This window comes from Eptesicus fuscus, chromosome 8, assembly GCF_027574615.1.
Source record: "Eptesicus fuscus isolate TK198812 chromosome 8, DD_ASM_mEF_20220401, whole genome shotgun sequence".
NCBI classification, from domain to species: Eukaryota; Metazoa; Chordata; class Mammalia; order Chiroptera; family Vespertilionidae; genus Eptesicus; species Eptesicus fuscus.
The window spans coordinates 101,821,472-101,841,765 of record NC_072480.1 but is presented as its reverse complement, the minus strand read 5'-3'; the positions used below and the strand labels follow the sequence as shown (position 1 = coordinate 101,841,765).

Genomic DNA, 20,294 nt, shown 5'->3' with positions numbered 1-20,294 from the left:
AAATATAAAGATTATTTTAAAATTTTATATAAGTAGAGTTAGTTGACTGAAATACGTGAATGTTAGGAGATAAATCTCCAGTAAAAACCAAGCATGAGAGTGTGACCATGAGAGGAGGAATGTCCTGAGAACCGAGGAGGCAGCCGTAGTTCTCATAAGTCAAACCTCGTGAAACCCCACAGGTCGCCTGGACCTGCTTGCGATGCTTCCATTTACCCTGCAACCGGGTGCCGGGGATGTGGGGCCACGCTGGGTGTGGTCTCAGGGGCCTGGCAGGCTGTCTTCTGAGCTGTGTTATTAACCTGGTCGTACTGTGGAGATCTTAGTGAATTGTAATGCAGAAGTATTCGTTACCTCACACCTGGGTGACCTGCAGCACCCACCACATGCCAGGCCTGGGCCCGGGAAGAAGAAATAGCTCTTAGGTTCGCAGTGCAGTGTCCACAGTGAGCTTACCCGTCAGCATGGAGGGAACTGTGACAGCTGGACGTCTGACTGTCGCCGTTCCCTGTTGACGGTACAGGAGCCAGTCGAGGAAGCCAGTCACTTAACGTCTGACAGCGGCCTTCATGAGCCTCCTCGTCCCTGCTGCATCTCTGCCTCACTGCCTCCGGCCTGGGGGCCTGTGTCACCATAACCCGGGAGCTTTAGGGAGAGTGGGAGTTCGCCTCTGCCACCCCACCCACAGGCCACCCAGGTCCACCCACCCACACTGTGAGAGAGGCAGCCTCCTTTAGAGAGAAGCGCTGGGTTCAGGGTCTGCTTCACCGTGCCGAACGCGTGTCAACTGCGTGTCCATAGCGTGCTCTCACGGGCGGGTGCCTGGCCAGCGCTGGTGGCACACAGTTCAGGAGAAGGTCTCTTCTTTGCCACCAGTCTGAAGCCCAGGAGCTGACGACAGTCAAGATGTCCAAGTTCGGAGGGGGCATCGGCGCGCCGACCACGGAGGAGAGGCTGAAGGAGGCCGCGGAGATACACCTGCGGCTCGGGCAGCTCCAGCGCTACTGCGAGCTCATGGTGGAGCTTGGCGAGGTGAGGGGCCATCGGAGAGAATAACCCCGCAGTCTGTCTTGGTTAGTTGGGGCCTGTGACGCTGACCTTCCTCCGGATCTCGCTGGTCCTTGGTCCGTCAGGTGTGGGCCATCACCGTGGGTCCTGGGCTCGGGGACCTGCTAGACACACATTTCCCACCCCAGGCCTCCAGTCAGAAACTCTGGGTGGAGCCGGTCACCTGAGCTTTTTTTTTTTTTTTTAAATACATTTTTATTGAGGGAGAGAGAGAGAAACATCAGTGATGAGAGAGATCATGGATCGGCTGCCTCCTGCACGCCCCGCACTGGGGATCAAGCCCACCACCCAGGCCTGTGCCCTCTGGGGATAGAAACTTGACCTCCTGGTTCACAGATGGACACTCAACCACTGAGCCACGCCCGCTGGGCTGATCTGAGCTTTTGTAAGCCTCCCGGTGCCTCTGCGCACGAGGAAGGCTGAGAACCACTGCCCGAGGCTGGACCCTGATTCCTGGAAAAGCGTCTGTCGGCTAACCTGCCCGCGGGTTCCCTGGCGAATACTGTGTGTCGTGCCCGAGTCCCGCACTGACCAGAGTTCCCACTGAGGGTCGTCCGATGGCACAGCCTGTTCTTAAAGGGGACGGAGCTAAACAGAGTTTCCATGGGAGGTTGGGGTGAGGCTGCCCTGTTAAAATCCTGCACAAGTGCTTACACCGGAAGGTGGGCGGTGACTGACAGAGCAAAAGGGGGCGGGCTCTGTTCCTTGATCCCCGTGCTGGTTACATGAGGGTAGCCAGGGTGGAAACTTACTGAGCTTTGCATTTTTCAACAAAACTCTCCCACTCCACCAAAAAACAAAAACAAAAAAACTACAATGATGTGGACTCATTTCATACTTGATCATTTTTTTAAATGTCTAAGTTGGTTAATTTCATAATTACCATAATTATGACATACAAGTAAGGATACTTATAAACAATATAAAGTAAAGCTAAGCAACAGTTAAAATAAAATATATCAAAATGAAGTTTAATGCACCTATTAATTGATTCATATTCTAAAGACAATTACTTCCTGACCTTAAATAATAAAATGTGTCATTTAAAAGCATTGTTGAAAGGCACTGCAAATTAAAAAGTGTTTAATCTAGGAGCAGCGTAAAGGTTTTACTTATGAAGAAGTAAAGATATGACCTAAAAGTTACCTTTTTAACAGGGCGCTACTAGAAAGAATAGTATCTATCAAAAGCCAAAGAGAAAAATAAATAAATTTTGATAGAACAGTGTAATTCTTTATCTTTATGAATTTTTTATTTTGGTATATATAATTTTAAACTATATTTAATTCAAATTTAATTAAAGATCCTTTAATCAGGTGCAGTTTTATCGATAGATGATCTAGAAACTGTGCTTAAAATCCTTTAGCAATATGGGTGTCCTTATCATTGTTCATCATCACCTCCTTACAGATCGCTTATTTCTGCAAGGTGAGTACTATGAGGTTAGAAAAACATGTAATCTTTTCACTTACAAGACTTGTTCTTACTGAAAGAGCTTGGTGACGTTAATTTAATCTACATTTCAACTTCTTTTTTCCATTTCCTCCTACTACAGAATAGTTAATTTTCCCTTAAAAACATATTTAAATTCCCTTTCTTAGGTAACATGATTATAAATTATATAATATTTAAAATTACCTGATTAAATGTTAACATTATTTTTAGGCTAATTACCAATTTTATAGCCTTAATTGCAGTAGAGCTCTGTTTTGAAAAGCCTTAATTAAGATGAAGTTTTGCACCCTGTCTGGTGGCTCAGTCGGTTGGGGTATCATCCCGTACACCGGAAAGGTTGTGAGTTAGATTCCCAGTCAAGGCACATATCTAGGTTGTTGGGGTACGTACCTCAGAGGCAACTGATCGATGTTTCTCTCTCACATTGATGTTTCTCTTTCTCTCCCCCCTCTCCCTCTAAAAATCAATTAAAAAAACATATCCTTGGGTGAGGATTAAAAAATTTGTTAAATAAAATGAAGTTTTGATTTATGTAGTGATCTTTCAGAATATTTTTCCCTCACTTCCCTTCCAGACTTGAAGGTAGTGAACTCCACATTTTGAATCACAGTCACAATCGGCCTTGGTTGAGCAATGAGCTTATTAGTAGTCGAATATTTTAAATATGAAGACCGGTGTTACCAATTGTAAAGGAAGGATTTATAATAAATATAATTTATAAAAATGAGTAAGGAAAAAATAGAAGTAGATCTATTTGTTAAACATAACAGTGAAATAAAATCTCAGTGCAAATTATTTTGAACGTAGAACATGGAATACCACAGAACAAATTACTCTGGTGTTGTGTTGGATGATGAGTTAATGTATTTTTCAAACTAAAAACTCCCTCCCCCACCATCACCTCCTTTCTCTCTCCCTCCCCCTCTTTCTAGCTCTTGTCTCTCTGTCTAGGACTAGTTCGGGATTTTCTCTGCTAAATAATACAATTTACATATCATTTCATTTTAAAACTAGAGGCCTGATGCATGAAATTTGTGCGAGGGGCTCAGCCCTCACAGCTGTGGCGGCTTGCTTCAGCCCTTGCAGCCCCGGCTTCGTCCAGAAGGTCATCTGGGAGGTCATTTGGCTGTCTGGTCTAATTAGCATATTAAGCTTTTATTATTATAGACTAGAGGCCTGATGCATGAAAATTGTGCAAGAGTAGGCCTTCCTTCCCCTGGCTGCCGGCACTGGCTTCCCTCTGGCACCCGGGACCCGGGCTTCCCTCACAGCCCCGGCTTCATTTGGAAGGTCGTCCAGAAGGACGTCCGGTCTAATTAGCATATTACGCTTTTATTATATAGGATATAGTAATATTTATACTCTGTGGGATGAATGAGATAGAATAGAAAAGTGACCCTGGAAATGCTCACATTCTAAATACACTCTAAGATCTTGTTTCATAAATGTGAGTTCATCAAAGAGCAAGCTGCTGGGCGTGAGACTGTGTGTTGGAACGGCTGTGTTTCTGCTCTTCTCCCCCCGCTGCAGTGGGACAGAGCCTTGTCCGTGGCACCGGGCGTCTCCATGAAGTACTGGAGGAAGTTAACGCAGAGGTAAGGCCGTCCGTGTCCCAGAGCCCTTCCAAACGTGTTCGCGTAGGAACAGCAGGGGACGAGGATGGCAGCTTTTGAGATTTACACTTTATATTCTTTTAAATAATAACTGAATTTTGTGTCTTCTGATACGACACATTAATCGGTTGCAAGTCATTTTGCTGCTCTTATGTTTGACCTGCCATCTGATAAAGTCAGTGGAAGGCCCGTTCCCCTGTCAGTGGATGGAACGACAGGCCCACAGACGTGCTCACCGGTGACTGTGCTGCTATTGAAAGGTAAGTGGTGAGATTTTCTGGAGGTTCCCAGAGGCTGTGGGACACGTCCTCTGTGATCTCAGACACTCTCTCAGCAGCACTCGGATGCCTGCCTTTTCCTCTCCAGGGACCTTAGGGCGGAGCAGGGGGTCAAGGAGAGCGTCAACACCAAGCAAGCGTCGCTAGATGTCCTTGCTTAATGTAATAAACAAGATTTTTTTTCTGAGATGCATTCGCTTTCTAAGGATGCCAGAACATTGCACCACAAGCGAGGTGGTTTGGAACAACGGAAATTTATTCCGTCCCCGTTCCGGAGCCAGAGGTCTGATATGAAGTTGTCGGCATGGGTGGCTCCTGCGGAAGGCTCTGAGCAACGATCAGATCCACGCCTCCCCCCAGCACCTGGTGGCAGCCAGCAGTCCTTGGCTTGCAGACACATCATTCCAACCTCTGCCTGTCTTCACATGGCATTATTCTTGAGTGTCCCTGTGCCCCAATTCCCCTCTTTTTATAAGGGCATGACCCATATCATATTTAGGGTCTGTCTTCACTCCTAACCCATGATAACCCTGTCTTCATTAATTATATTGACAAAGACCCTATTTCCAAATAAGGTAGCATTCACAGATACCATGGGTTAGAATGTCAACATATCTTTTTGGGGGACACATTTGAATCCACAACATAAGACTATTCTCTATTCTATTCATTCATTCATTCATTCGTTCAACAAATATTTATTTAGTGCTTATTATGTGTTAAATCACTGTGCTAGGCCTATAGAATACTGTTTAATGAGTATTTACTTTATATCTGGCATTAAATACTTCTCATTTTTATACACGATTTGTAATAAAATTGAACTGCACCTCACATTTACCAATAAAATCAGTCAGTGAAGCTCCAGCACCAAGGGATTGACGCACTGGCCATGGAGGCCGGTCCCCAGCACCTGCTTTCCCAGCTGTGAGCTCAGCAGCAGGCGGCCCCGCCCTCCGCTGGAGGCTCCCTCCCCTGAGCTCCAAGATCCCCAGGAATTCTCGGGTCCTCGCTAGGGTCCTTAATGCTACTCCTCCCACTGAAGCCTTAGGAGGTCAAGTTAGCTGAGGACGTTTATTCCTTAAAACAATTTTGTCTTAACCTCAGCAAAAGCTCTTTTTCATTTACCTTTGAAAACTGACACCAGATTTCCCCTGCTCCGTGGTTCACATGGCGGCCAGGAGATGATCTCTCTCCCCAGGGCTCCCAAGTCTACGTTCTGTAGACCCAGCCATTGAGTTTGATTGGCGGTCTCTCTTCCTAGTTCCAAATGCCAAGGAGAATACTGTTTCTAATCAGCTGTAACCAGGGCGTCGGGGTCACAGGGTAACAAGAGAGCTGATGAGAGGAACCCCAATGACCCTGTACCTTGGGGATGGTGGAAGGTGAGCTGGGAAAACAACATAAAATGCAGCTACTGCCCCTGCCCAAAGATTGGCCATTGGAACGCAATTTAGTGCAAATGCCAACCCAAATTAGAAAAACCAGATTCGTGCTCAACAAAGCAGGTTAAAGAGTGCGAGTGGAAGGAACTAGGCTGGGTTTTGGGAAAGTACCTGGGACGACGGTAGGGAAAGAGAAGCAGAGACAGACAGACGTGGGTACAGTAGAGACAGAGGGACCCCCGGGTACCCTCCGTCATCTTCAGCGTCAGGATCCCCCACCCCTTCACCTGTCTGGAACGTTCCCGGGTCACTTACAATGCCCTCCTTTCATGATCAATGTTTGTTCTCGCATCGTTCTTTTTAATGATTTGTAAGCAAGTTGCCTCAGAAGCTCTCTGTTCCCCGTGTTCACGGTGCCATTTAAGTCTCTTTAACAAAGCGGACGCCCACACGTTTATTAACCCAGTGGAGAGCAGGTCTGCCGTGGCACCGTATCTGGTCTACAACTCCCCTTCAGAAAAATATATCGCGCGTGTAAATAGATAAGCTGCACTGAGTTTAAGGCCTGGCCTGATCAGTACATTTAAAATCTGAATATATTTAGTGGTCTAAGGGAAAATTACCTAGAGTATCTATTATTACAGAAAACCTTTGTCTTCTGTCTATGATTTGATCATAAAATCTGTCTTTTTCCAAAAAGTGATATGCAAGAAAGCTTTTACGAAATCTGCCTCAAAGTTTAGATATTTCAGAAAATCCCAGTCCACCCGAGAACCTTGACATGACTGTGTTGTAAAAAGAGAAATGATCCTCATTTCATTAGGAGAGCCGACCAGCTAATGCAGGAAGACAAGGACGACGCCATCCCGTACTGCATAGCCGTCGGCGATGTGAGGAAACTGGTCCATTTCTTCATGGCCCGGGGCCAGCTGAAGGAAGCTCTGCTGGTGGCCCAGGTACAGGTGCAGAGTCACACACGCACGTCGGAGGGCGGGCGTGGAAGGGAGAGGGTCCCGTTGACTGAGTGCTGTCTTGACGGACAGGGTCAGGGCCGGCCCCGCCTCCTGTCTGGCGTTGCAGCCACAGGGTCTGTGCTGTGGCCACGCTGACCTTGCTTTAGGTCCTCATGTGCACACGCTTCTCGGAACCCGGAGCCTTTGCTCGCTGCTGAACGTTGCATGAGCTTAACCAGCTTTTCCTGGTGACCGAGCACTGAGGCTTCATGGTCATACAACAGAGTTCACCTGTTTTTTGTTTTTGTTTTTTTTTTTTGTTTGTGTGTGTGTGTGTGTTTTATTTTTCAAATTCTAAGGTGGCTCCAAATTCTGGCCTAAATTTCAAACATGATTTAGGTATCCTTTGTTCAGAATACGAGTCTGAAATGTGTCACTCACCAACAGTTGGCCAAGGATTAATTAAAGTAGCAGTGTGTGCCCTAGCCGGTGGTGAGAGCCTCGGCCCTGGGACTGAGGCTCATGGGTTCCTTTCTGGTCAAGGGCACAGACCTCAGGTGCAGGCTGGACCCCTGGCCCCAATCAAGGTGGGTGTGGGAGGCAACCAATCTGTGTGTCTCTCTCACATTGATGTTCTCTCTCTCTCTCTCTCTCTCTTCTCTCTCTCTCTCCCATCCTCTCCTCCTCCCCCTCTCTCTAAAAATCAATGGGAAAAAAATATCCTCGGATGAGGATTAACAAAACACAAAAAGGAATGGTGCGGTGAAGGCCCGGGGAGGAGTAGGGAGTGGGAGGAGGGGTCAGTGGGGGAGGGGGAGAAGGGAGCATCTGTAATACTTCCAACAGTAAAGATTACTTTTTAAACGGAGTAATGAGAGTTTTCCTTCCACTCCAGGCTGCGTGTGAGGGAAACATGCAAACCTGCCGAGCCCCCACCCCGCCCGGGGCCTCGGGGCCTGAGGACGCCCGCGGGGAGGACTTCACCGAGTGAGCCTGCTGTGCTTGGGGCCATGTTTTCTATGGGGTTCCCCTTCAGGGCCATTGCAGGCCCGTCGCCCACCTTCCTGTGCCCACAGAGGACGTGGCTGGCTCAGGCCCCCCTGCACTTCCCCCCGGATGGGGGTCCGTGGCAGCTCCGCCCCGGTGCACAGGACGTGTCAGCCACGTGGGCGGCCTAGACACACTTGGGCTTCCGGAAAGGCCAGCGGGTTTCCGCGGGGAGACTGCACGGCCAGCACCCCATGTCCTGAAGCGGAGCCAGCCTGGGGGGCAGGGGGTGGGCTCACCCATGTTCCCTGCAGTCGGTGCGGACGGTGCCACGGTGGCCTCGGTCATCACCCAGGGCCCGTGTTAGTGTCCAGAATGACAAGTCAGCCTCTTGCAGAGAAAAAGTCCAAAGAGTCACGTTTGCAAAAGCAAAGGGATTCGAATTCCCCCGCTTCTTCCCTTCCCCAATCTCGTCGCCGGCCTTCCCCCTCTCCTCGGGCTCCCACTTCGCCCTAGAAAATGGGGTGTTGGAGCGTTCAGGACCCTTACCGGGTACAGGGTCATCAGGTGCCGGCCGCGCTGTGCTGGGGACCAGTGTGTCCTCCTGGGTCTTGGCGGCTGCCCTCTGCCCCCCACTCCTGCCTCTTGCAGCCCCGACACACACTCCCAGCCCGTCCCCACCTGCACCGTGGAAAGTTCCAGTCCCGCCTCAGCTCTTCCAGGTGACCGCCCCTGTGGCCGAGGCCTAACTGAGTCCAGAGGGTGGCAGACTGAAAACCAGGCTTTTTTCTGACGTTTAGGGGACTGGCCAGCTCATCTGCCAAGAGAGACGGCTTTCCTGATTTCTCCCCCAGTCCGGCTTCCTACCTAAGTCACGGGTGTCCAGCTGGGTCCCTCCAATCCGCTCACCAGCCCGTGACACAGGGCGCGGGGTCCCTCCCAGGGGCGCCTGCTGATCTGGGGTGTCCCCTCTTCTCCCGAGGCTCCTGCACGCGGCGAGCGCGCGGCTGGCCGAGTGGCACTCCCAGGGCGGCCGGGCCGTGCGGGCCGCCTGCTGCCACCTGGCCGTGGACGACGTGGAGGTACAGCCAGCGTTGGCGGGGGGGGGGGGGGGGAGTGGGGGGCATGTGAGGGCAAGGGCGGGTGTCTGAGGGACAGCGGGCTGACTTCTGAGTCATACCCGGGTCTGCATGCTTTCCACGCCCCAGGGTGACACGCCCCAGACCCGAGCTCTGCCCTCACATTTTTACATTCCGTCACAAGCTGCTATTGCGACGAGCCGGCTTGCAGTGTCAGTCATAGGGGAGAAGCAGGAGGTGGCAAAGGGGAAGTGGCTGCACTCGGACTCCGTCCCTGACGTGTGCAAGATCTTGTTTTCCTTCAGTATGTTCTTCACCGGTTCCACTCTTAGGCCCGGGGTCGGCAAACTCATTCGTCACATATCAACAGCACAACGATTGGAATTTCTTTGGAGAGCCACATTTTTTAAACTTAAACTTCTTCAAAATAGGCTCGCCCAGGCCGTGGTATTTTGTGGAAGAGCCACACTCAAGGAGCCAAAGAGCCGCATGTGGCTCGTGAGCCATGGTTTGCCGACCACGGGCCTAGGGTGTCCCCACTGGACCCACTGATGGAATCAGGGAAGTCCTAAGTACAGATGCAGACTTGGGGTCCTGGCTCCTTAGAACACTGGCTTCAGGGGAGAGTTGGTACTCATCGTACACTATTTATAAAGCTGTTAAGAACCGGCACTTTTGCCCTGCCAGGTGGCTCAGTGGGTGAGCGTTGACCCATGAACCAGGAGGTCACGGTTCGATTCCCAGTCAAGGGCACATGCCCAGCTTGTAGGCTTGATCCCCAGTGTGGGGCGTGCAGGAGGCAGCCGATCCATGATTCTCTCCCATCACTGATGTTTCTGTCTCCTTCTCCCTTCCTCTCTGAAATAAATAAGAATTTATTTTAAAAAATAATTTACATTTTTAAAAATATATATATCTTATTGATTTTTTTAAAGAGAGGAAGGGAGAGGGATAGAGAGTTAGAAACATCCATGAGAGAGAAACATCTATCAGCTGCCTCTTGCACACCCCCTACGGGGGATGTGCCCGCAACCAAGGTACATGCCCTTGACCGGAATCGAACCTGGGACCCTTTAGTCCGCAGGCCGATGCTCTATCCACTGAGCCAAACCAGTTAGGGCGATAATTTACATTTTTTTTCTGATAGAAACTGAAGGACATATTGAGGATATTACAGAGAGACTGTTATTAATTACAAAAATATGAGCAAATGCTCTAAATTCTTAAATTCTAACCTTAGAGAGTATTTCCTGTGTGTCCCTTTATCAGCTTTTCCACTTGACATTGCAGTCACGCCTCCGTACTGGGTAGAAATGGCGCACTCGGTGTCCTGTAAGAATGACTGAGTGTCGGCCAATGCACCCTGGTGCTTCCTGAGCGCGGCGGGAGCGGTGCCTGCCCCGCGTGCGTCTCTGACCCGAGGCCGTTGTTTCTCCCCGGCAAGCTGGCCATGGCATCCCTGCTCCGCGGGAACGAGCTGGAGCTGGCGGTCTGCGTGGGCACGGTCCTGGGCGAGGCGGCAGCCCCCGCCACCCACTACGCCCTGGAATTGTTGGCCAGAAAATGCATGATGATCCCAATGTGGTAAGAGCTTCTAAATGTAAAGAAGGATTTTATGGTGATGGAATGCATCTTTTCAGTCTTGCAAGTCGCATTTGATCACATGTTGGGCGCATACAGGGTGTCCTATTTTTTTCTTATTATCAGAAGCTAATATATATTTGATACCTAAACTGGACGAGGACAGTACCAAAAGGAACACTGCCAGAGAATCTCACTCATGAGCATGGATGCAGAAATCTGGAACCAAATATTTAGCTAACCAGTCAGTCCTACATAAAAAGAATCAAGGGTAACTTGCCTTTAAACCAGAGAGATAAAGTTGGATAACTTTAGAAATACAATGAATATAGTTTACCTCATTAATGGAATAACATAGAAAAATCATTCTATTGCCCCAAAGATACAGGAAGTCATTCGATAACAGTATTGATGTATAATGATCGTATTAAAATCTCTTAAATGAGGAATAAAAAGAAATGTACTTAATCTGGTAAGGAATATTTATAAAAACCTACCACAAACATAACAGGAAGCATCTTTCCTGAGAGCAGGGATAAACAGTGCAGGGTCTCCTCTTTCAGTAAAAGGTAGGATTGTGAGAGGAAAGGGGGTGAGAAGGAAGTGATGGTTGTGGAATGGAATCTGCCGGGCCCATCCTGCAGTGCCCCGCTGTAAGGTCACGGTACTCCAAGCCCGTAAGGCATCGGGAGACAGTAACGTGCGCATCTTAACATTATCAGCACCACACATTCCCACACGTCACATTGTGCACCCCCGCTCCTCCTTGTCAGACCCCGTGTCTTGGTTTGAGGTTGGAAGAGAAAGTCACTTTTCCAATGGAGAGGAATAACGAAGATGATTTCCCGCGGGCTCGGCGCAGGCCGTTGCCCCGAACTCAGGCGCCGCTGTGGGAGACAGACCCTGGGAAGTGGCGGGGGCGACCTGGGCTTCCCCGTCCAATGGGCTCCCACTCATCCCTGCAGGGCCCTGTCCTCGGGGCCGACCCCCCTTCGTGAGGGAGGGACTTTTAGGAAAGACGAGGCTGATGCCGTCACTCAGACGGTATGTGTTGAATAAAGATGGTTTTAGACTTTAATCTTCTCTCTCACCAGAGTACTTAGCGCCTCGAGACGTTTGGATAAGCTTGTTTGCTGGGGCTTTGACCTCGCCCCCTGTACACCCCTTGCACAGGAGCCCCCTTAAGATGAGCTCTCAGATTGGCCTCGGCCTCAGCGCGTAAGAGCCAGGACTCAAGGCCACATGAACGGTCCCCAGAGCGGGCACTGTCCCAGCGTCTCAGTCAGTTCTGCTGCTGTAACAAACACCCCGGTGGCTCTGAACAACAGAAAGGCATTTCTCACGGTTCTGGACGCTGAGACCTTCAAATCCAGGCACTCGCGGACTAGGTGTCCGATGGAGCCGGCCTCCTGGTTAACAGCTGGCATCTTCCACTGTGTCCCAGGGGGAGGGGGGCTCTCTGTGGCCTCGTCTGTGAGGGCACCAGTCCCGTTCAGGCCAGCTCTGCCCTCCTGACCTGAGCACCTTCCAAAGGCCTGACCTCCAAGTACCATCTCCTTTGGGGTTTGGTTTCCACGCGTGAATTTGGGGGCACACACATGCAGACTGCAGCAGCCATCACACTGGCCCGCCTCCTGTGGGGGCTCACTCAGGCAACACCGTCCACCTCCCTTTCCGCCCGCACGTGGGAGCTCTCGAGTGAGCCGGGCACCCCAGAGCTGTTCTCTGTGGCCCACGTGGCGCGGGGGTAGAAGAGCCTCTTCCCCACCAGCACGCCGTGGTACCCTCCCCCCGCCCCCATCGGTGTGTGTAATGCTGACCCTTTGAGAGACCCAGGCTTCCCTCGGTGGAGAACTGCAGTGGGCAGTCACCGTGTCACCGTGGCTCCCCTCAGACCCATCCCGAAGCGTGAGGTCTGTTCTGACAGGTGACTGCCTCCATGCTAAAGTCAGCATCCAATCTAAGGAAACGTGGTGTGTGTGTGTGTGTGTGTGTGTGCGTGTGCGTGTGTGTGTGTGTGTGTGTGTGTGTGTGTGTGTTTATGTGAAAGCAACAACAAAAAAAGCAAACAGGAATAGATACTGAATTTAAAATAGTTTTAAAAATCTTTCAACTGACTATATATCTTATTTAGGTGCTTTTAATATAAAACAAACGCCCGTTTCCCCGGAACTCCCCCAGGGGTGTTCTTCCTGTATATACCCATCGATGCGTAGATATGTGTGCCGAAAACCAGGGCGACGTTCAAATTCCGAAATAGGTGATGCTGATCGGGTTATTCCCCGGGAAGGGGATCTGTAAGTCCAGTGGCTATTAGTAGTAGAGCTCCGCGGATTTTAAAGAGTAATTAAGAGAGCAGCAGCATCTCCATAGAATGTGTAACTTCCTGAACCAAGAACCCTTCACATGTCTGTTTGCTGGTTAAAGCTGGCTGCTGCTGGGGTCGCATTGCCTGTCTCTGGTATTCATATCCAGAATTGTTTTCTTTCTAGCTTTCCATCTGATGAATACAGGTACCATCTACTTTTATAGAAACTGCTTAATTAAATGTTTATATTCTACATTATTGGGACACCAACTCCATATTAAGAAATTATCATTAACTATTTTCACGTTGTCTTACAGAATGCCAACTTATTTCCACAATTTATAGCATATAAAACCTAACTATAGAGGAATGACAAAAGTTCCTATAACCTAGGCCAGTGGTCGGCAAACCGTGTCTCGCGAGCCACATGCGGCTCTTTGGCCCCTTGAGTGTGGCTCTTCCACAAAATACCACGTGCGGGCGCGCACATACAGTGCGACTGAAACTTCGTGGCCCATGCGCAGAAGTTGGTTTTTGGCTCTCAAAAGAAATTTCAATGATTGTACTGTTGATATTTGATTCTGTTGACTAATGAGTTTGCCGACCACTGGCCTAGGCCAAAAGCACTGTGGTTTTATACGTAAAGGTGTATAAGTGAACTGTGGCTCTCTACAATATAAAATAATAGCTAATTCAGCTAAGCAAATTAAAATACCTGTTCTGATAGTGAAATTTAAGAGGTTAGATCATTTATTTGGTCCATATCATTACTTGTAATATGGTTTACTAAATTTTCAGTAAATAGTGATTTCACCTAACGAGTGGATAGAATTAGATAGCATCGCTGTACATTTTACTGTATCAGGATATAATTCAATACAGATTTTTTTTTGTCTGTAGTTGATAGAAGTTTGAGTAGAATTTTAGGGTAGCAATTTTATACATTATAAAAGCAAGTAATTTCTATATTCTCATGGACATTATTGAAAACTGCTATTAAATGTTAGTGTCAGAAAACAAAGTCATTCATAATTTTATCAAGAACAGATGAATTACTCTAATTTGGAAATTGGAAACATATTCAAAGATTTACCTCTGCAATGATAATAGAAAATCAGACACAACAAATTATCTCTATTGTTGTTCTGTGCTCACTATATTCTTGATTAAATATCTCCTAATGTTTTAAAAATAGCTCGTTCACATCAATGGCCGATCTAGATTTCCCTGAAGGCTCCCCACAGAGGGGAAGGAGGGTTTGTCTCAGCCCGCAGCACACCCTCCTAATTCGCACTTGAAGTATCGCCTCTTCTAAGGTCGTGCTGAATGTTTATCAGTTTCTTGAAAGTGGAATAATAACATCTCAAACTATGAAAATTAGTGTTTTCTCAGTTATGATGTATGCAACCAAAAACTCTTCATCTAGTGATTTTAGAAAAGAATTTTATAAAAAATACTTTTTTATTTTTTTAAATATATTTTTATTGATTTCAGAGAGAGGAAGGGAGAGGGAGAGGGTGATAGAAACATCAATGATGAAAGAGAATCATGGATCAGCTGCCTCCTGCACGCCCCCTACTGTGGATCAAGCCCACAACCTGGGCATGTGCCCTGAGCAGGAATCAAACCGTGACCTCCTGGTTCATAGGTCAATGCTCAACCACTGAGCCATACCAGCTGGACAAAAAAAACACACACTATTTTTAATGTAAAGCTGCTGTACATGCAGTTTCTTACACACCTTAGTTTTTTAAGTGATTTATTCCATTGATCACATCTTGAAAAATGTAAATCAGAAAACTGCATTTGTGTGCGACTTCCCCCTAATGCAGTGGCTCGCGAGCCACATGCGGCTCTTTGGCCCCTTGAGTGTGGCTCTTCCACAAAATACCACGGCCTGGGCGAGTCTATTTTGAAGAAGTGGCATTAGAATAAGTTTAAGTTTTAAAAATTTGGCTCTCAAAAGAAATTTCAGTCGTTGTACTGTTGATATTCGGCTCTGTTGACTAATGAGTTTGCCGACCACTGCCCTAACGTTTCACAGGTAGGCCGAATGCCCAGCTTCTAAACGTAACCTAAGTGCTCCAATGAGTGACACCCTTGTCCACGGCTGGCGAGCATTCACTTCACAGTCTGTAATTCATTCCAAAGCACAGACCTAATTCCACTCGGGGTGATCAGGCAATTATTATATAGTGACAGGATCAATTGTGAGTATGTGAAGACTCAATTCAGAGCTTTAAAAACTATTTAGATTTAGAGCCTGGCCGGTGGTGCTAAGTGGTTGAGCGTTGACCCTTGAACCAGGAGGTCAGGGTTTGATTCCCAGGTCAAGGCACATGCCTGGGTGGCAGGCTCGGTCCCCAGCAGGGGGCGTGCAGGAGGCAGCCGATCCATGACTCCCTCCCTTTCCCTTCCTCTCTGAAATCAATAAGAACATGTTTTTAAAAAGAACTGTTTAGGCATTTCATCACACGTTTTCCCCCCGCCCTTGGGTCCCTGGGATCTGTGCCGAGGAGCGGATTGAGCAGGAGGTCAGTGCTGTGTGCAGCCAGGACGGCGTGGAAGGAATCCTGAGTCTCCTTCCTCTGACATGGCTGGTGTTGTGTGTGGCGTGTTGTTCTCATGGGCGTTTCCCCTTTTGTTATGCGACCAGGAATTTGGCAGCCGATCTGCTCCTGATGATTCCCGATAATGAACTTCAGCTGGTGAAGCTCTGTGCCTTCTACCCAGGCTGCGAGGAGGAGATGATCGATCTCCGTGAGAAGGTAGTTGGGGACGCAGCGCGTGACTGAACTCATTTCAGGTTCAGGGGTAGATGCAGGCAGGGAAGCTAAGATCTGCTCTCCCTGGGGCCCTTGTATGTACAACAAACACGACCCTACGTGACATTGATCGCGCTTCTGCTCTGTGGTGGACCTCTTCTCAATGTTCACATGTGTTTGTGTTTCACTCTGTCCTCACGGAACCCTGCAAAGCAGGGGATGTTGTTCCTGTTGCATAAAGAGAGTGAGCGCAGAGGAGGGAAGGGAGCTGTTGCCTACGTGAGTTAATGGTGGGCGAGACCACCAGCCTCAACATGCCTGCCCCCGGCCCCAGCCCTCCCCACTGCCCCCCTTTGCACTCAAGGTTCACGGATGCCAACTTTTAAAAGTAGACCATTTGAGGTCTTTGAAAGAATTGATAACGTATAATGAAATGTGCATGCATTTTTCTTAAGCGCTTTAAAAGAACGCTCCTTTGCAGAATATAGGAATTTATGTACCAGGATTATATATAAAACAACCCAAATGTTCCACAGTAGGGAGGTCATATGTGTAGGTAACTTGTAGGACATTTCTGTATTTTAGTGCGACTAATGCATTAAGAAGACCTTGAAGTTCTGTTTTTATTGACATTTGTCGGCTGTAACACAAGTAAAAAGCAGATTATGACACTATGCACGTGCCATGTGATTTTCATTTTGAAAATGACTTCATGGCGTATTTAAGAAGATAGTTCTTTTGAGAAAAAGATAAAAGTAAAAAATGTTCTCATTTTCAACTCTAAAAATAACAAAGATTTTTTACTTATACGAACCTTGATTTTCCCCCCAGTGTGAGTGGCCCTATTCATTCAATAATGGGTACTTACTGAGTATTGTGTTAATAGAGATAAACCAAGTGTGTGTGTGTGTGTGTGAGTGTGTGTGTGTGTGTGTGTGTGTGTGTGAGTGTGAGAATGTGTGTGTTTGTGAGTGTGTTTGTGTGATATCAGAGAAAACACTTGTGAAAAGATAAATGTTGAGCACTACCAGTGGGTTGTGAGAAGAGTGATTTTAACTTCCTCACACGCTTTGTCTTCCCTGACTCACTTTCAGTGAGCTGTGCTTTGCTTTGATAAACATGACAAATGCAAACTGGTTTCTGTGGAAATGAGCCGCACCCGGGAGGAAGAGGGATGTTGTGTGCAGGCGCGCTTTCCATCGGCTGCGCAGTGTCTGGATGACAGGAGCGTGTCCCTGGGCCAGGAGGGGCAGGCGCCATGGGAGGCGTGGGGAGATCAGCACTGACGATCGCAGCCGTTAATGACGGGCCGGAGGGGCGAGCAGGTCTCCGCCAAGTCTTCACCGCACGTTCCAGAGAACATAGTTACTCTCTCGCCAGGCTCCATCAACAGCACTTCAGAACGACTAGCTAGTATGTGTGAAGAGGTGACTAACGGGACAACTTCCCGAGTAGTACAAACAATGATATATTCAAATATTATGTTACTCACACAACTTCCGGAATTTTAAGATACGACAAGAACCGCAGGGGTGATCGCCTTACTCCTCCTGCCGTGCCCTATTTGAGTGGGACATCCACATGGGGGCCACTGTTTTACCCGTTAACTGCCACGCCTCCAAAACGGAAACCACCCCCATTTCTTCCCGATGCGCTGGGATATTTACAAGTTTAAGTTACCATAATCTTCTTACTAACCCAGAGATGTCACTAACAAGTCTGATTTTAACAGTGGGCGACCAGAGTTGATAGGCGCGGTTTGCGGCGATAGACGCGCGTGGCCGGGGGAAGGTCGGCCGCCTGCGTCTGTAGACGCTGATGGGGTACAGGGGTGCATCCCCTGCTCTCTGAGCTCTCCTCAAGCGCAGGAGCCTTTCTGATCTAGCCAGGCGCAGGACCAAGCGCAGGGAGTTGCTCGATACGTAACTGTCATTTAGTGACTAGGGATGGGACACAATACGAGATGTCACACACACGAGAACTCCTGGATTGTAGTTTATGGTGATTTTTCTGAGAGGCTGAGTGATCTTTATTGTTAAATATACCTAATTTTTAAACAACAGAAAATACGAAACTATTGAGTAAATTCGCTAGTAAGTAAGCAAAGTGAGTAAACCTTTTCAGTAACTTAAGGGGACATAAGAGAAAAGTGAGGGGAGGAGGGCGGCAGGTGCCCACGGAGAAGAGACGGGGTGAGCCACACTTGCCGGCCTCACAGCACAAACCGTTTCTTTTGTGGCAGCTCCTGCCGTGGCGGCCGGAGTGCTGAGAGCCAGAGCATCAAGCCATTTATCAGTGTCACTCGGGAACGAACCGACAAACTGCAACAATTTATTTTTTTTAAAATCTATTTTATTGATTTTTTACAGAGAGGAAGGGAGAGGGATAGAGTTAGAAACATCGATGAGAGAGAAATATCGATCAGCTGCCTCCTGCACACCCCCCACTGGGGATGTGCCCGCAACCCAGGTACATGCCCTTGACCGGAATCGAATCCAGGACCTTTCAGTCCGCAGTCCGACGCTCTATCCACTGAGCCACACCGGTCAGGGCAAACTTAAACGATTTAGCTGACCCAACCATGGACGTTGTTGGAATTTGATGCAGGAGATAACGAAATGCCTGCCTCGTTATGGAAGCAGAACTCCCCTGCCTGCGGGAGGAACAGACGCGGTGCGAACCGGGTTTTTGAAAACAGAGACCATGGTGCTGTCTTTCCCGCTGCGGTGATGGCATCCGTAGGCTCCACCCCACACAGTGTGGGGTTTCCCAGCGGCAAGGCTAAACTTGTACAGTGTCTGCCTTTCTGCTGAAATGAAGCTGCTTTGTCTCAGGGGCCACGTGACATGGACGTATTGTGTACAGGGCATGGAAGAGCGTGCCGTGTAGCTCCTTATAATGGTCAGCATCTTTGTTCTAAAATAACTAACCTCAGCATTTTCCCCTAAATTACAGCTGCAGGCACTAGTTCCGATGTCACAGCCCAGGCAGTTCACTCCCCCTCTTTGATTAGGTAATGTGTGATAAAAACCGCTGACTCTTGGGCAACATCCTATTTATTATTATTCATTATTATTGCTATTATTATTATTATACCTTCAAATAGTTTCATAAATATATCTCAGTACAAGTTATTTCAATCACATCTATTTTGAGCAACTTTCATAAGAAATAAACATGGAACTGATTTAGTACTTACGACGTTACTTCTGTCCCTGCCCATTTTGGTGATATTGTCCTCAACCGGTTATTTTCTAGTGCAAGCTGCCCACCGTAGAAGAATGTATGCAGTTAGCGGAGACAGCGCACGCGGATGGCCATGTGTTTGAAGCTGTAAAGTATTTCTTGTTAAGTCCAGAACCTGAGAAAGCCCTTCCTGTTGGCATTGACTTCGTCAAAGGTGAGTGTTTAGTTGGTAGAGACATTTAAAATCTACTCATTTATTTCATGTTTTCATTCATACTGCTAAAAAGCTTTCCCATCAAGCACTAGCCACCGCACCTTGAGAAAGAAAAGACACTGCTGACCACATGGTGTGGGGCCTGGGAGAGGGTCGGTGGGCGAATGAATGCCTGCGGTCTGATCCCAGGGACAGAGGATTCGCCAGAAGGGAGCTGATCACATGGGTTCAACCGTGGGTGAGCAGACATGAATACCGTTACTTAGAGACTCTTTACTTGGTTCTGTTTTGCCAGAACACATCAGTAGATCAGATTGGACTTTGGATACCATTTATCCCGTTCTTGACCTGCTGAGTTACATTCGTACTGAAAAGTTACTCCTGCACACGTGTACCAAGTGAGTGCCTTTCCCCAGAATCCATCACTGCAGCCACATGGCGTTTCACGGTGGCTCTGCGAGTTTTGGTGTTTAGACCAAGAAATAAGATCATCTTGGACAGGTAGAAGGACATGTAGAAAAAATTACGTTTTTATCTGTTGTCATCTTAAGAAAAAAAATGCAGAGTCAATTTGAACCAGAAATCATAAATCTTCGTGGCCTCCTTTACTAATAGTGTTTGTATGTTTATGTATGTATGAACACACACATACACACATGCACACCAGGTTCAAATAGGGCTAATTTAAAGCTTTTTGGTGGCTTTGGACCCCAAAGTCCTGAGAAACTGATGATCTTATCTGTTAACTCTCCATGTGTGCAAAGTGTGCTGGGTTGGGGAAGAAGTGAAAGGGCTAGGTACAAGGGTCCTCAAACTTTTTAAACAGGGGGCCAGTTCACTGTCCCTCAGACCGTTGGAGGGCCGGACTATAGTTTAAAAAAAAACTATGAACAAATTCCTATGCACACTGCACACATCTTATTTTGAAGTAAAAAAACAAAATGGCAAAAACACCCACATGTGGCCCGCGGGCCGTAGTTTGAGGATGCCTGGCTAGGACATCAAAGGTAACGCCGCCCCCGGAAACAGGTGTCATTTAAGGCAGGGGTGGGGAACCTTCTCTGCCAGGGCCAGTTGGATATTCATGACCTCATTCGTGGGCCACATTAAAGTATCAACTTTAAAATTAGCCTGCCCTATTTGGTCAAACATTTAATTCACTCACCCCTAATGGTTGGCAGGGCCAGACCAAATGATTTCACGGGCCTCACACAACCCGCGGGCCAGAGGTCCCCGCCCTGGTTTAAGGTCACTGTTCCATGTGGCTGAGGTCCCGAGACTGTGGATGATCTGTACTAGAGGCCTTGGGCCCCTTTCGCTTAATGCCCGTGTGGGAAGATGAAGCCGTGGCAGCACGCGTGGCAGATCCCGGGCAGGAAGGTGGTGGGTGAGCAGTCCGCGGGCCGGGGATTCCTAATCTGA

At 48.1% G+C, this 20,294-nt stretch overlaps 1 protein-coding gene across 1 annotated transcript in view; it reads left to right on the top strand.

Annotated features, from left to right (window-relative positions):
• Window positions 1-20,294, top strand: part of WDR17 (WD repeat domain 17) — a 69,240-nt gene that overhangs the window by 41,029 nt on the left and 7,917 nt on the right. The window contains exons 17-25 of the mRNA XM_054720175.1: window positions 877-1,032; window positions 4,054-4,118; window positions 6,623-6,755; window positions 7,648-7,739; window positions 8,722-8,821; window positions 10,263-10,402; window positions 15,364-15,475; window positions 18,731-18,872; window positions 19,168-19,270. Coding sequence (XP_054576150.1) covers window positions 877-1,032; window positions 4,054-4,118; window positions 6,623-6,755; window positions 7,648-7,739; window positions 8,722-8,821; window positions 10,263-10,402; window positions 15,364-15,475; window positions 18,731-18,872; window positions 19,168-19,270 — 1,043 coding nt within the window. The remainder of the gene's footprint in view (window positions 1-876; window positions 1,033-4,053; window positions 4,119-6,622; window positions 6,756-7,647; window positions 7,740-8,721; window positions 8,822-10,262; window positions 10,403-15,363; window positions 15,476-18,730; window positions 18,873-19,167; window positions 19,271-20,294) is intronic.